Source organism: Pararge aegeria, chromosome 1, assembly GCF_905163445.1.
Source record: "Pararge aegeria chromosome 1, ilParAegt1.1, whole genome shotgun sequence".
In the NCBI taxonomy this organism is placed as follows: Eukaryota; Metazoa; Arthropoda; class Insecta; order Lepidoptera; family Nymphalidae; genus Pararge; species Pararge aegeria.
The window spans coordinates 6,382,155-6,399,159 of NC_053180.1; the positions used below are offsets into that span (position 1 = coordinate 6,382,155).

The window sequence follows — 17,005 nt, forward strand, 5'->3', positions numbered from 1 at the left end:
CTAGGTTAAAATTCAATTTTCCTTTAACATTACAGAATATCAATACTCTGACCTTCATTAGAAACAGTCAACTATATGAAAGTGAAGAAATCTTATTTAATAATTGAGATTTAACATGGAAACAACAGTTTACGAAATAAAACAGTTCCTGTCATAAATAAACGATGTTTATTTCTATCACCGTAAAAATTTAACTTATAAATATATATTCGATTTGTTTTTATTAAAATAATAATAAATAGCACCACATATAAGGAAAATAATTTACCTAAAATAAAAAACATATTTTGGATTTTTTTGGTAATAAAATGCATTTTTTGGAATGGTAACATTGCACGAATATATATAAACTTAAGACTGGCTACAGTATATAGCCGTTTAAATGATGCAAAATATAAAGTACTTATTGAAATAATAAATAGAACAATTAATTATTATTTATATTAAATATAAAATTTTCTTAAATATATCAATGGAAATGAAATTAAGTAACATCTGCTGTCTCTGAGACACTCCTATAGAATATACCTAATTTTATTTTTGTAAAATAACCAATCTAATCTAATAGACGATTTACATAATTAGCAAAGTGTGTCCTGATTCACTAATAAAGTACAACAAACTTATCTGGAACTACTTACCCACTGATGTGGAATTCTCAAAGAGAAGACAGCATTTAATTTCTCTGAAGTTTAATTAAATTATTTGCTTTGAGTTTAATTTGTAGAGAATCAGGATTTGGTCGTCCAACGACCATAAACTAATAAAAAAGCCGAATAACCACTTATTTACCTTAAAACGGCGAATGCCTAAGAAATCTAATCACTGGGTGATACTACATTACTTTTTGGAAATTGCTTTGGTTGTATATAGAAAAAAAATCTTATAAAATATAATAAAAATATGGCAACAGATAATAGGAACGTTGAATGACTGGTTTCAATGCAATTTATAAAAATAAATTATCCGAAACGTTAACAATGTCGACCTTACTCATAAATAATTATTTATTTATGAAAACACTGGATATTATAAAATAAATCAAATTACATAAGGAATTATCACAGGCAATTATTAAAATGTCTATAACTATTCAGAATAAAGCCATATTCATAAAAGAGAAAAAAATACATTTAATTACATTTTAAAGTAAGGTCATGTATGTTTTTGCTTCAATTTTTTGTCAGTCACTTCTGTCAAAACTGAATTAAATAATTAGAATTTTTAAATATAGTCAAATGCAAAATTTGTACATTACTTTTTAAGGAACAAATATGTATAAATATTAAATCTAGTGGGGTTAACAATTTATTTTTAGCAACTATTTTGTGAATATATCTATTTTATACTAGAATTTTGTAAAGGATTATTTGGTAAAAAAAAATTATGCACTCGCAGCAACAGTCGGTGTTGCCAGTTATCGGTTTTTATAACCCTTTTAGAGTGGGAAAAACTAGCAACCTCAGTCAAAACACAAAATAAACGATTAAAAATGGCTAAATAAAGAAAATGATTGTTTAAAGTATTGCAGCCAATTTGTATTTCCGGACCTAATTATATAAAGTTATGGTTTTTAACAGTAGGCTTTATTATTTTTGTTCATAATGCAAAAATTTTTGAATAATATTAGCAAAATGCAATATTTATAACCGGTATGCAAAGTGTTTTCGCATAATTCGAGTGTTTATACACGTTCGTCGAGTTAATGCTGCTTGAAAGACGCAACAAATTTTATTTATATAACCATTGATAATTTATTATAAAAATTGCCCATTCTCAGTCATTAACTTTTCTGGAATCCCTCTGGGTTAGCGCTTTGCCATCGCCACGTGTCTTGGCACATGTCGTCCAGCGTCCTTGTCGCACGCCAGCCTAACAGCCGGTGTGAGAGTGAGACATCTGCGTAGTTTGCCGCAATATCGCCAGCCCGACGGCCTACTATTTTGTATGGAATGTTGCGCCCACTTGCTTTTTCGAACGCTTTTACCATTTGGAGCACGGAGTAACCGGTGCCTGTACCTGGAGTAATTATATTTATATTATACTTTTTATAATCTATTTCAAAAGCAGATAAAATAATTCTTAAAAATTGGTCTGACATTACAGTTAAAGATACGAAGATTTGATTAGCGTTGCAGAAGAGTTAGCTGCAACAGTTATTAAGACGTTTGTTAAGACGCGTCAAGACGCGTCAACATTTTAGTTTTCCAAAATAAAGGTTTGACAGTGTACACTTTCAATTGTCAAAGTCTGCAGGCTCATTCCGATTATTTAATTGATTCATTTGTACAAAAATCTCAAATTTTAATGTTGAGTGAAACTTCCTTATCCGATAATGATATAAATAGATAGTAATAGGCGTTGTAATAAAACTTTCAATGCATTAAATACCTTTTTTTTGTTGTTGGTATCGTTTTTACTACAAACGTATAATAAAGCAGAAGATAAAATTTTTGGAAAGATTTTTATCTTGCTACGCTAAAGAAGTATAACTTCTAACGTACAGACACGTTTTTTTTTTTTTTAAATAGTATTAAATTTCTTTTATTATCAATGTTTTAAGCTTATAGCCGTCCACTGCCGGTTTAAAGGCCTTTCCCAAAGGGAGATTTTGCCCATAATTAACCACGCTGGTCAGACGGTTTGGTTATCGCAGTACATGGTATAGTAGCACAGATAATTTTGCCGCCCGCTCTCCGCGGTCTTCGCTATATTCCCTTAACAACTGTATTCTGATCTGCCCAGTGCCGTGCAGTGCATTAAGCAAGCGTGGGGCCCGTAGCAAATTATTTTAAAGAACCCTTGATCTATGTACGTATGTAACCCTCTAAAAAAATTTAAGGTTTAAATACACGGGGCCCGTAGAAATTGCTACTCTTGCTACGTAGTTATTCCGGCTCTGGATCTGCCATCGGCAAACGGCACTCAAACTATTCTCTACAAGAAACTGTACCAGATATAAGTAGTCTTACAGCGGTGTATTGATGGACTAATGAAACAATGTCGCATTAGGCCGCAATCACAAAATTTTTGTTTAACGTCAGTGGTGAACGCACCACTGACGTTAAACAAAAGTTTATTCAAGTAGGCCCGGCCCATGGGTGGCACTTTTGATGCGTACATTACATGAGAATTACACGGTAGTGAGATCATGGCGTAAACTTAAAACTAAAGCTACGAGGGTCCCAAACGCGTCCAGGTCTAAGATGAAACCCACAACGAACTTAGCCGGGTGTTTTTTTTTGTTAACACCATCTCACATTGTCATTTTAAATTATTAGAAGAGCAACCTGGTTAGAGCAATAATTGATACCAAATATTTTTTATCGATTACGTATTCATATATACAACCTACTTTACTCCTGCCTACAGTCTGCGGGAAATACCCCAGTAGCTGTGTATCGGACGTATTAAGCGTATACGACGTATAATCAGCATCCTGCGGGAAATTTTAGGTAATTTTAAATAAAGAATTTACCTTTTTTTATTTCGTGGGGAACTCTTCATAGTAACAACCGCACCGTAGCAATGTTACTGTTGGACTCTTACCGACTAAAACTCTTCGCTTGGAGACTGGGTCGCTGGAATGTTTCGCAAACAAACGCAAGTCAAGGTCTTACCTAAGTTAACGGCATGGAAACCACTGAAGCCCGGCTGTTGGAAAAGTCTGATGGCTTTAACGTGACCTTCAGCCAGGTCCTGCACGTGAATGTAGTCCCTCACTCCAGTGCCGTCCACTGTGGGGTAGTCATTGCCGAACACCATCAGTTCCTTTAGACGACCTACCGCTACCTATAAAAAAATTGTATGACCACTTTTATTGGACTTAGGTACATTACAGAAAAACTTTACTTTTTATTAAGTAAACTATCTGCACTTGAGTAATTTTCTGTTAAAAGTTCTTTCATCTTTGAAGAATTTATCAGATCTTCACCAAACTTCAAAGATCTTGTACACATACACAGCATATAGAAAATAATAATTCGTATTTTTCTATTAATTGATTTTGGTAATTGATTCCGTGAAGGGCACCTAATATTCCTATATTAAAATCGTAGACTAGCTGTCTGTACAGTCAATTTTTTTCCAAACAAAATAACTTAGAGACGTCATATATAAATAATAGAACGTAAAAATGCAATTTTTGAAATTATTGTTAAAATAGTACTAAATAAAATAATATAGTAAATAATATAATATAGTAATATAATAATATAATATAGTAGTAAATACTTTTCATCCCGAAAAACAATAACGTTCGTTCGGGATAGACCATAAAAGTTTTTGTCGATTTTACTCCATAACACCGCCATTCCTTAACCGATTTTAATCATTTTTCTTTCACTGGGAAGTTTTTATTATTAGTTTTATTGTGCTCGTATTTTGTGAAAATTTGCTCAATATTATTGGAGAAACCAGATTGGATAAGTAAAACTTTTTTTTTTCCATCTACATGTTATATATGTATAAAAAATATTGTAATATGCGAAACGCAATTATCTCGCTTTCTATCTCTGCTAACTTATATATCCCTATCAATTTCCATTCGCCTTGCTCGATCACACTTTTCTTAAAGCTTTCTTCACGCATTTACCAGCTTACTTTTAAAAAAATGCTTCGCACGTTCACTTATTTGTTTAAACTTTTTGGTAGAATGTGTGACATATGTAAACTTCATAAAATAAAAAGACACCGTAGGTATACACACCTGCGATATAAACGGCATGAGGTTATTCGGCAGGCCGGACGGATCCTCCCCAATGCGTCCACTGCGATGAGCCCCGACTGGGTTAAAGTATCGGAGCGATATCACCATCCATTTCTGTAATATCATCGTCATCATCATATCAACCCATTACCAAACCACTACGGGGCATGGGTCTCCAGCAATGAGAAGGGTTTAGGCCTTAGTCCACCACGCTACCAAAGTGCGGATTGATGGACACCACACGCCTTTGAGAACATTATAGGGAACTCTTAGGCATGCGGTTTCCTTACGATGTTTTCCTTCACCAAAGTCAAAGTAAAAAATATCTTTATTCAAGTAGGCCCATAGGTGGCACTTTTGTTGCGTACATAAGAATTACACGGTAGTGAGATGATGGTGATAACCACATTCGTGAACACATACACCATTGAAGCAAGTGATATTTTTGTTAGCTTAAAACGCAAATAACTTATAAAAGATAGTGGTGCGTGCTGGGATTCGAACTCGGGCCCCCGAAAGTGAAGCCGAAGTCCTAACCAATTGGCTATCACCGCTTTCTTGATTAATAAAATGTTATATTATTTCTACCCACTATTATTTATTATATACGTAACTACTCTTTTTTAGGAAATTAGCTATAGCGGTTCCCAACATGAAGTTAAGTTAATATACCCCGACCAATCGCGTCGACTCGCCCGATTGCTTAGCGGGACGTCTTTGTCGGTAGGGTTGTAACCAAACCAAATTAAAATATTTGAAATAAATAAAAAAGTATAAAGTAATTAGATATAATGGATGTATTATATAATCTAACACAGGGCTTCCCAAACTGGGCGCCGCAGAAAGTACAGAAGTGCTGTACGTAAAAAAACAAGAAAAATATTTTTTTGATGGTCTCTGTGCAGCTAGATCAGCCATCTCATTGTTGGTGTAGTTTTGTTTCATATTTATTTGTTAAAATTTATTATTTATAATGGTTTTATAAGTTTCATAATGAGGATGTTTTATTTTTTGCGCCTATCTGTCTAACTAACCAGTACCTATCTACCGGATAGAAGCAGGCGTTACTTTGTGGAAATCTATGATATATCATGAAATTAGCAATAAATTTGGTATACTTTTCGAGCAAATTAAGCTTAATTTTCATATTACAGCACCTATCTATTTAAACTTTATAGTTTAGGGCGCGAGCGCCGTGACAGATTTCTTAACTTATAAGAACGCCGCCGGCTTAAAAAGGTTGGCAACCCCTGACAGATAAACCACGCACCTGATCGCTTCGACACAAGTCCTTCATAATTTCTTCACAGAAGAACTTGGAGCGTCCGTAAGGGCTCGCTATTCCTTGTCCGGTTGGGTGACCTTCGTCTAAGGGCAACTTCTCAGGTTCGCCATACACGGTGCAAGACGAACTGTATACCAGCTTGAATACGCCGTGTGTGCGCATCATCTTAAAAAGAGAATATGATTGAATGTTAACATATACCAGTAGAGGGTGACCCGGGCAACTTCTTCTGAACTGAGTTTCTTGCCGGCTCTTCTCAGTGGAATCTGCCTTCCGAACCGGTGGTAGAGTCACTACAAACAGACTGACTTGACGTTTCAAAAGTGCTTATAAATTAGGCCTACTTGAAATAAATGAATTTTGATTTTTTTTTTTTAAACCAAATCGGTTATAACCGGTTCTAATGTCTTAAGAAATGTCTTAAAATTAATTACATTTTCTTAATATATTTTTATCAATGTGTTCACGACGTTCACCACATTTTTTGTAACATGGCGTCATATGTACAATGGTTTCAAAACATGTGACCTATGATAAGTGACATCTGCTGGAGACATTTGACAGTTTTTCAGAGTTCGTTATTTTGAGCACTAAGTGCAAATACATTATGAATTATTACTAAAGTACAGATACACAATGTATGTAAGATTTTTATTATGTACACGCGTTAGAAGTTATACTTCTTTGGCGTGACAGAATAAAAATCTTTTCAATTTTTTTATCTTTCGCCTTATTTTTTATTCTATGTTCACGTACATTAACAATGGGAAAAGGTATTTAATACAATGAAAGTTTTATTATAACGCATTATCTAGTTAAACAAAGTTTATATAAGTATTACAAATAAATACATATCGTAAATACAGTTGTCAGTTTTCACGCAAACATACAAACATATTTCCTTACTTTTACTTAGCTGGTAACTTTTTTTGAAAAACTATTTTACTCTACCATACAACATTTGTAGCTAACTTCAGGGTGTCGGTTTTTTGGTTCGGTGTGCGCGCGCATCGTAAAAATTTACTCTCATCATTTTTCCCCTAACGCGCTAAGAGAAGTATAACTTCTTCTAAGGTCGTATATGAATCTCACCTCAAAAAGAGTACAGGTGCCGGCTATATTGGCCTGGTAGTATTCTAGCGGTTTCTGTACAGATTCCCCAACCGCTTTGAGCGCCGCGAAATGGATAACGCACTGTATGCTATGCTGAAAATAAAAAAAAACGGTCTGGTATTCATGTCATCGGTAAAGTACATTTGCTTATCTGCCGCTAAGCATCTTTGTTGCAATTTTTTTTTTTTTTTTCAATATATAGTCAAGTGCTTGACTGCAATCACACCTGATGGTGAGTGATGATGCAGCCAAAGATGAAGCGCGCTTGCCTAGAAGATGCCTATTCACTCTTGATTTGAAGGTACCCAGATTATAGGTATCGGGGAATACGGAAGATGGGAAGGCATTCCAGGCCTTTGCGTCGAATTCTGTGTTCTTTTCTAAAGGGCGTGGTTGTCGGTGTAATTACAGACACGTGCCGCTTAACCAGTGGCGTGCACTTCATACATGCACGTGAGCACTGCCTACCCAAAATATTTTTTATAATTCGTATTTGAGGGGAATTTTTGCCAAGTTCCTGCTTTGTGCATACCCTGGTCGAAGACTCTGTGCACGCCACTGCGCTTAACACCTACGCTACGTTTTTAATAGTAAGTAGTATAGTAATATAATAATTTGCTAGAATTGTGGGTTATAACAAGTTGTTTTACAAATTGAAATACATTCCTACAATCTACTGGCAAATCATTTCTAATTCTATTGAATTAGATTCAAACTCATTCGAGTAAAAAAAAAAAAAGCAAAAATAAAAATGAAATGAAATATCAATAATAGTCAGAGATTTCAAGTCTTATTTAAGATAAAATTGTCATTTAAATATTCTTTAACAGTGTAGTAAGTTTCATAACTCTCCTACTCACAAACTACTCTCAAACAACTCTCCGAAAAGTGGTAAGCTAGACGTCGCAAGAACGCTGTTAGTAGGCGATGGTTTTCCACTTACCATCAACCCCACTTTGGCGCATTTTTTTACAATGCATTGTTAAAGCAGAACGTCGAAAAATCTTAAATCATTAATTAAAATAAAACTTACATTTTCGAAAATCCTATTGAGTCCATCTTGATCTCTTATATCGACGTCATAAAAGTGAATATTTCTGCCTGTCATTTCTTCTATCCTCTTTAACGGCTCCGGTTTTTTTTCACCAACAGCTCTGTAATTTCATAACGCATGTATTATGGAAACGAAATTACAATACGCATAAAAGAAAATAAATTTGTTCCTTATTAAAACCTTTCCTGTAGAAGTTTTCCATTTATTTCCTTATACTAGGAAATATGTTTTTCACTAGATGGCGCTCTTTCGTGTGATGAGTGTGAGATTCTTTATCTCGCATGAAAAATCTCGCACTCAGCACACCAATTCCATATAAATCCTAGTTAACTTTTACGCGATCGAATGAGTAAAAGTTGGTAGAAAATCTCACACTAGGCACTCAGGTGACCCACTTGCTCTTTTTCCTTCTATTTATATTTAAAAAAATCTAATGCGGCGGGTTAGGCCGCTTGTTTGCGTCGCGAAGCACCGTGGCTGTACTAAATTTACAGAACAGTGCAAGCGTACCAAGTAGCTAAGCGTACTGCCATTTAGTTTAGCGTAAAGCGCAAAGTTTGGCCAATGTATCCGCCGACCGAATGTAAATAAACAAATGACAGGTCGTTCACCTAGTGAAGGGATAAACAACATTAAGGGTTATTTTTATATTTTAGTATATTGCGGTTGTTTGCAAATTGGAACAACGTGCACCGTGAGGTTCTAGACGGTACGAGTCCAACATAAAAGCTGAATTTTTACAAAAGAATTACAGAACAGAAACAGGGCAGAAACAGAACCGAAACAGAACAGAACACTAAACTGTGGTTTACCCCTTCACTAAGCGGACGACCTGTCATTTGTTTGCTTACATTTGGTCAGCGGAAACATTGGTCGCACTTTAGTTACCTGAAAGCGTTGACTAGATTGTCGATCACAACAATCTCGTGGTCGTTCTCCGGTCGCTCCAGCAGTGCCATGACCGTGTGTGAGCCGACATATCCGGCGCCGCCCGTCACTAATATCGCCGGTGCCATGATTGTTCTAGAATAACACAAAAAAAGACATTTCATTAAAAAACTCTTGATATAATAATCTTCCTTATCAACCTATTGCAATGCACGGCTTAATTTATTTAATGACATGCTTTACTGCTAATAACGTAATGATTTATTTTAGTCGTACGTTCGTCAAAAGAAAAATACTTATAACTCTCCACTCAGAATGAGGAGAGTTATACATAATTCACATAACTCCGAAAAGTAAGAGGTGCCTGGGATCGAACTCGGTCCCCTCGAAAGCGAGGCTGTATTCTTAACAAAGTCAAAGTCAAATATTTCTTTATTCAAATAGGCACATAGATGGCACTTTTGATGCGTTGATTTTATACAAAATGTGTACATAGCAGTGAGTAGGGATGGCGATAACTACAATCGTAAACTTAAAATTAAAGCTACGAGGGTTCCAAACGCGCCCTTGTCTAAGAAGAAGCCCACAACAAACTTAGCCGGGTGTTCTTTTTGTTATCACCATCTCACATTGTCATTAGAAAATATTTAAGAAGCAACCTGGTTAGATCAATTGTTCACACCCAAGCTTTTTTATCGTTTACGTAATTACTTTATACTACCAAGATATACCCAAGATATCAACCGGTAATTTATTGTAAAATTGTATACAATTTCCTTTAAATGAATTTCTTATTTTGTGTCTAGTGTACTGCACTGCAAGTTTATTTTTGCTTCTAACGTTCAAAATATTATTGCAGTCACATTTTCTTTTAAATTTTGATATATTTTTGTGAACATACATTAAATTTTCAAATATGTATTGGCTGTAGACTGTCATTATTTTAACATCTTTAAATTTATCTCTCAATGACTCTCTCGGACCCATTTTATAGATCGCACGAGCAGCCTTCTTCTGCAGAACGAAAATAATGTCAATATCAGCAGCATTACCCCATAACAAAATTCCATATGACATAATGCTGTGAAAGTAACTAAAATAGACTAGCCTAGCTGTTTCTATGTCTGTCAGGTGGCGTATCTTCTGTACTGCATAGGCAGCAAAACTAAGCCTGTTCGATAAAATATTTACATGAGGGCCCCATTGAAGTTTAGCATCTAACGTTATTCCTAGTAATACTGTTGTATCCACCGGATTCAATTCCTCATTATTAAGTAGTATAGTGGTTTTTACATGTTTAACATTTGGTTATGTAAATTTTATGCACTTAGTTTGAATTCCATTTAAAACCAAATTATAAGCTTCTAACCATTGTACTACTTTAGCGAGAGAGTTGTTTACATCGTAACCACAAGGCTATCACTGTTACACATTCTTCTCATACATTTCATAGCCATACAATTGTATCAACATCATCATCATCATCATCGGACCAAATATCTCAACCATTACCGGCCTACTACAAGGCACGGGTCCCCTCTCACAATGAGAAGGGTGAGACGTAGTCCACCAAGCATGCCCAGTGCGGATTGGTGGACTTTCCTCGCCTTTGCGAACACTTTAGAGAACTATCGGACATGCTGGTTTTCTCACGATGTTTTTCTTTACAGTTGAGGCAAGTGATATTTTTATTGGCCATTACATAAGTTTAAAGAATGTATAAAAACACATTTAATACATCGAGGTTACTATACTATGATGAATTTCTTAATGACAAGGTTTCCTGGAAGCAAACAGCTGCGCTTTTATCTCACACTAGATAGAACAATGTTTGTTAAATTGTAAAATGATGTTGGAAAAGAGCAACTCCTGAGTTTCTTGTCAGCTTCTTCTCGGTAGAATCTGTCTTCCGAACCGGTGGTAGAGTCACTACAAACAGACATACTTGACGTTTCATGAGGGCTTATATTAGGCCTACTTGAAATAAATGAATTTTTAATTTGAATTTGCTTAAAACGCACATAACTTAGAAATATTAGAGGTGCGTGCGGGAATCAAACTCTGGCCTTCGAAAGCGAAGCTGAAGTCCCACTGAGCTCTCACCGCTACAATTGTATAAATGCTATAAATTGTTTACATTCATAAAGCATATGCTACGTAACAGTGACCTATTTGTTCTAAGTGCACTTTTAGTTATATGCATGTGTTTGTTCATGAATGTGTGTGCTTATTACGTAATTTGTAAGTAAGTGGTGATAGCCTAGTGGGTATGCATTCGGCTTTACTATCAGGGTCCGAGTTCGAGCCTCGAACTTATTAAGTTATGTGTGTTTTAAATTCAAAATTCATTTATTTCAAGTAGGCCTAATATAAGCACTTTTGAAACGTAAAGTCTGTATGTGTGTAGTGGCTCTACCACCGGTTCGGAAGTCAGATTCTACCGAGAAGAAGCCGGCAAGAAACTCAGCAGTTGCTCTTTTCCAACATAAACAATTTACATTATATATTTTAACATTCATAAAAATCAAATATCAGATGCTATAACGGTGAAGAAAAAACATCGCGAGGCTGAATGCATGCCTGAGAGTTCTCCATAAAGTAATTTACCAATTTATTCAAATTTGACGCCCAATTGACGCAGTGGGCAGTGACCCTGCTCTCTGAGTCCAAGGCTGTGGGTTCGATTCCCGCAACTGGAAAATGTTTGTGAGATAAACATGAGTGTCCCTTAGTGTCTGGGTGTTATCTGTATATTATAAGTATGTATGTATATTATTCATTAAAATCTTCATCAGTCGTTTTAGTACCCACAACACAAGCTACGCTTACTTGGCTAGATGGTATTATTATTTATTCAAGGTGGCAGACTACGGCCTAAACCATTTTTCACTGATGCTGGTGATGGTGATGATGATGAAGCTGGTGATGGTGATGATGTGGATGAAGAAGTCATATTTTTATTATGATCCATGAACTACAAATGCCAATAACCGGACCTTTTGTGAATGAGATCTCAAGTTATTATGGAAATCTAATTATCCCAATAGGATTTTAATTCTTAAGGAATGTTAAAGGCTTTTTACATGTAGCTAGGACCATAAGGAACTGATATAATATAAAGTCGGGATGAAGGCGGAAACTTAAACGAAGAGAGAGCGGGCAATGCGACGCGGTGGGTCGGGGTTTATTGTGTAAAAAAATCATATGAATGTTTGTATGGGAAAATGTACTTTTCAAAGTTTTAGGCGGGTGAAGTTAGCAGTAATCAGCGAACGGTAGTCTATTCTAAGAGAATAGGTAGTAATTTCTGACTAAACTGTAAAACATAACTACGGTTTCAGCAAAACACAGGTAACGTCCGTTTCATATGTGTAAACATAAATACAGAAAAATGCTTAACTTCTGAATTTGAATTCTATTACAAACGCAGTAACGTTGAAATTTGTCTATGTTTCTAGATTTCTATGCGACGCACATTCAATGCAATTTCATGGCGTTAGACTTATATTGTTGGTTTTATAGCTACAGCCTGCTATGTTGTTTTAATATGTTTAATTATATGTGTGTATTTTCTATTGTGATTACATGTCTGCTTTAACTATGTCTTATAAATCATAAAATAACGAAATAAAGGCAGCGTTAATAATTCTTAAAACTTACACTGATAATAGAGAATGGCCAAATAAAGCGGTCAAAAGGTGAGACAAGCATAAACATATCCGATTCTTATTTTCTATCTAGGGGTTTATAATAAAACAGCTGTTGCCCGCGGCTTCGTTCGCGGTTTTTGGTTTTTCATGAATACTGCGGGAACAGTACATTTTCGTGGGATAAAAAGCATGCTATGTTAATCCAGGGTATAATCTAAATCAAATCAATCAAATTGGTTCTGTAGTTTTTGCTTGAAAGAGTAACAAACATCCATCCATCTATACAAACTTTCGCATTTATAATATTAGTAGGATTTTCTAACACATATTGTTTTCCATGATTTAGTTTTAGTGTGGCACAATAACACTAAAACTAAACTGTAGATAATAATTTTATTGTTTGACATAAAATCTATAAGATTATTTGTTAAATATCTATAGCTCACATGTAAAATTACAACACCTATATTAATGTTAACTTTATGATGGGCTGTTATAATATATAGCGATGCAATAATTGATTCAATATGTAGTAAATAATTTTTATAGGTTCGTTTTTTACTACGGCACTACTGTTCTGTGTAGTACGAATTAACCTACGGTTGTATGTAGTTAGCAATAAAGACCCAGCTTATCCAATTTTAGTGGTGTTTTACGAATATAGATATATAATACAGGTTGTATTTAAGAAATATGTAGCTTCCTTAATAAATAAATTAGTTTTTAAACAATTTATATTCTACTAAACTCCAGCAGAATCGCTTGCGATTGTTTCGGAATTTAAAAAGGATATATTTTATCACGGGAAAAAAAATGGTTCCCGCGGCGGAATTCTAATAAAATGTAAAAGCTGGTTCCCCTGTGATACTCTCCATTTCGAATCTTATCTACGGAGGAAGAGCGAATTGTACCTACATAATACACAGTTATTTTTACCCGAAATCTAAATGAGTGAAATGTGGCTCGGATTTATGTATTTTGATTAAATACCAAGGCAACCATCAGGTTACAAAGGTAGCAACAGAGGGAAAACCAAAGCGTTGCTGGATTTTATGGGAATTCATTTACAGGGTGTAAACAGTCCATATCAGTTTCACAAATTTGCAATAGCGCTTGTAATAATCTGAAATCCAGATGATGGGAATGCAGTTGTTTTCGAAGAGACGTACGAGCAGAGAAAAGGAATGGTGGTTTTAATGCAAAGAACTATTCTCTATATTCAGAACAATTCTCTCTACTTTAAAAAATTCTAAATTTCCAACATGATCAAATCTATTTTGTATGTTGTGATACATATCATGTTTATGACCTACATTCTTCTTCTGCTCTATAATTGAGTTGAATGGACGGACGCGCATGGAATGACCTTATAACTGTCGCGTTTTCAAAAACCATACATTTATCCTCTAAAAATGTGCAATAGGTAGGAAAAAACCAATCAGAATTTGACTAAGTTTCCTACAAATATTTGATATATGAAATAGCTGAAAATATATATAATATTCTCGGTAGCAAGATAATTTCTCGTGACAAACAAAAAATTAGGGGCAATATGCATTACGTGAGCTGATGGTGAAAATGATGTATCACGATAATAGATACGAGATTAATAAAAAAAGGAATGAAAATGATGAAATTGTGAATGGAAATATGGAATACTGACTTTATTCGCGCGCGTCACTGCCGATGACTGCCGGGTCACTGCCGAGTTATCACAATGTACCTACTCGTCTATTAAGAGATTACTTTATCACAGCGTGTATCAAAGTCGTCGAGTGCCATAATGTTTTGTAATGTGTGATACTGGCACGACTTTTGTAATACATGATTGATCGATTTTTCACTCCACGTTTGAAGTGTGGCGAACAAACATTAAGTGACACTTTTATAAATGTTGATTTTTGGAAAGCACTTAGGCGTTCGTGTTAATTAATTGCAGAACTGTGTTGTACTTGTACTTAGAAGGTAGATTTCTTAACAGTAGATTAATTAATGAAGACTGGATTAAGTTTTATTGATAATTTTTCGATAATGCTATTGATAAACTCTTTTTAAAGAATCATCGTTATCATCATGTCAATCCATTAACGGCCCACTAGGCCACTATCGGGTCTCCTCCCACAATAAGAAGGGATTAAGGCTGTAGTCCACCACACTGTCCCAGTGCGGATTGTAAAGAATTTCTAAGTATAATGGCTAATAGCTCTGTGACTGTACCTGTCATTTTATATTCGCTTACAGTTCGGTTACAGTAACCAACAGTCGGATTTGAATATCTTTTTTGTATTGGATATAGTAAGGTTATAGGCTTTTTATCATCACGCTACGATGACAGCACCCTGCGGAGCACAGCAAATGAAGTGCGGACGAGGCGACGTGTGTTGCGGTATATTATGTAGCATGGCGCATGAAAAATTTTATGTGAAAATAATAGCACGAATTCACGATGCAACGCGGTGGGTAATAATTCAATTTAATATATTGAACAAATATAAATAAATATTTGAATACATCTTCAAGTTAATCAAATTTTCAATCAAATTTTTAGTAGGTGCTGAAAGTGCACTATTCTGCTGTTCTAGCAAGTCTGCCATACTTGTTTTAACTTAATAATAATAACTCCTGTTTGTTGAGGAACTAAAAGATAAACAGTGATACAACAATCATATATGAATATAGAAAATAGGTATTGTATAAAAATTACAAATAAATTGATTACTTTTCTAATAGTAACATATTGGGTCTGAATTATTATATATTACATGAGGACTAGGTACATGTGATATATAATAATTCAACCACCAACACACAAAATATGTGGTCTCGCCCTAAAAGAAATGTAAAATCTGTAATCTGGTCACATATCCCCACTGTGATTGTGAAACTAAACTAAACTAGGTATCCAGAGACCCTCTGAAACACACAAAACTCCAAAAGTGGTCCAGCTATAGCTCCTTTAATATTAATAACAGTAGAGTAGTAATACATCCATACCTTACTTAGAAGTAACAAGATATCCACCATGTGGACTAAACAGATATTGTACAAGAAGTCAAATCAATGACCTAATAGCAATAAGGTTTGAAGAAGATCTAAAGAAGCTTTCACTGTGATGTACTATAATAAATAAATTTAGACTCAGGTATAAGAGAAAAAAAAGTGAGACAACACAGCACATTAATAAAAAACAATAGGTTGTTTGCACTTCCAGAGTAAGTGGGAACTGTTGCATATTATTTTCAAGTACGTTTTGTAGTTTTAAAACTTTTTATTATATTAATGAACAAATAAGAAGAATCAGGGTCTATGGGATAGACCTACAGACCCTGATTCTTCTGAGGATAGGCTCTGAATCCCTCTCACCTAAGAAAGACGAGTCATGTGCCTCAAGTAGGATATTAAAAGGCTGAATATGATTATGTTGATTATAAAAAATATTCCTACTTACTCAAAGCCCATTGGTTTATCCACTAACAGAACTTCATCCAGTGTTCACGTGTTTAATAATCGCTTCTCAATGTGTTTATATTTAGTACATTCTATACGTAGTAACATAAATTCAAAAATATTAAACACACTAAATAAAAAAATTGTTTTCATTTGCAAATAAGCATAAATTAAACCACTTTACAGTAAAGTTATTTAGTATAGAATGAACCGTAAATATTCAAATAGATTCTAGTGAACACAAAAATATAAAAATCCTTATTATTTTACAGAAAAACAGAGAAAAACCGTGAACAATTTTCCATAATCAAGACAGCCTCACGCACAATGTAAACTATATGTAAACAAAGAAACGTTCAAAAACCTGACGCAATTTTTTTCTTTATTCTTTCGCGTAGAGAAAAGCCAAAGGTATATCACCGTACAGCCGAACGTCAGTACTTTTTTTTGCTTCACGGCATCGTCAATTATCCACTGACCTCTATAGTACCTACGCTAGACAGGTTTTTATCAAAATGACAACTAGAAATTGTGCTGATTTGAAGCGCTGATGTGACTACTCCGAAATAAATTTGATGTTAAATACTATAGGGTTGTGCTGAGTACTTTGTCTATAGAAGTAATCGTCACTTTTTCCGATTAGAAATCAAATTGCAAATTTTTAGTGTGATTTTCTGGCCAAAGATATAATTAAAAAAAAAAAAATCTTGTTACGCCAAATAAGTATAACTTCTAACGTGTATACATAAATAGACACACGTTTTTTTATACTGACTAATAATAGTAATAAGTAATAACATAATTAAAGGACCATAAGGCCCTGCAGGGCTAGCACAGGCAGGAGACAAAAACGCGGAACA

At 34.7% G+C, this 17,005-nt stretch overlaps 1 protein-coding gene across 3 annotated transcripts; it reads right to left on the minus strand.

The window, feature by feature from the left end:
• Window positions 1-263: 263 nt before the first annotated feature.
• LOC120625279 (UDP-glucose 4-epimerase) lies at window positions 264-16,528 on the minus strand. 3 transcript variants are annotated; one of them, XM_039892315.1, is made up of 8 exons: window positions 16,510-16,528; window positions 9,049-9,183; window positions 8,140-8,260; window positions 7,086-7,199; window positions 5,979-6,158; window positions 4,709-4,822; window positions 3,621-3,792; window positions 264-2,019 (listed from the first exon to the last, which is right to left on the minus strand). In XM_039892315.1, the coding sequence occupies exons 2-8, from the start codon at window positions 9,174-9,176 to the stop codon at window positions 1,784-1,786; spliced, it is 1,065 nt and encodes a 354-aa protein (XP_039748249.1). In that variant the 5' UTR covers window positions 9,177-9,183; window positions 16,510-16,528; the 3' UTR covers window positions 264-1,783. The 3 variants fall into 3 exon arrangements, with proteins under 3 accessions (XP_039748249.1, XP_039748233.1, XP_039748241.1); XM_039892299.1 differs by lacking the exon at window positions 16,510-16,528 and adding an exon at window positions 16,147-16,469; XM_039892307.1 differs by lacking the exon at window positions 16,510-16,528 and adding an exon at window positions 14,362-14,414 and having other exon boundaries at window positions 265-2,019.
• Window positions 16,529-17,005: the final 477 nt, after the last annotated feature.

What these genes read in the sequence shown, in the direction of transcription:
- LOC120625279 (XM_039892299.1), bottom strand. An exon ending in GCACCTGTACTCTTTTTGAG is followed by an intron (nt 6,159 to 7,085) that starts GTGAGATTCATA and finishes TCTCTTTTTAAG; the next exon opens with ATGATGCGCACACACGGCGT. An exon ending in TTTCCATGCCGTTAACTTAG is followed by an intron (nt 2,020 to 3,620) that starts GTAAGACCTTGA and finishes TAATTACTCCAG; the next exon opens with GTACAGGCACCGGTTACTCC.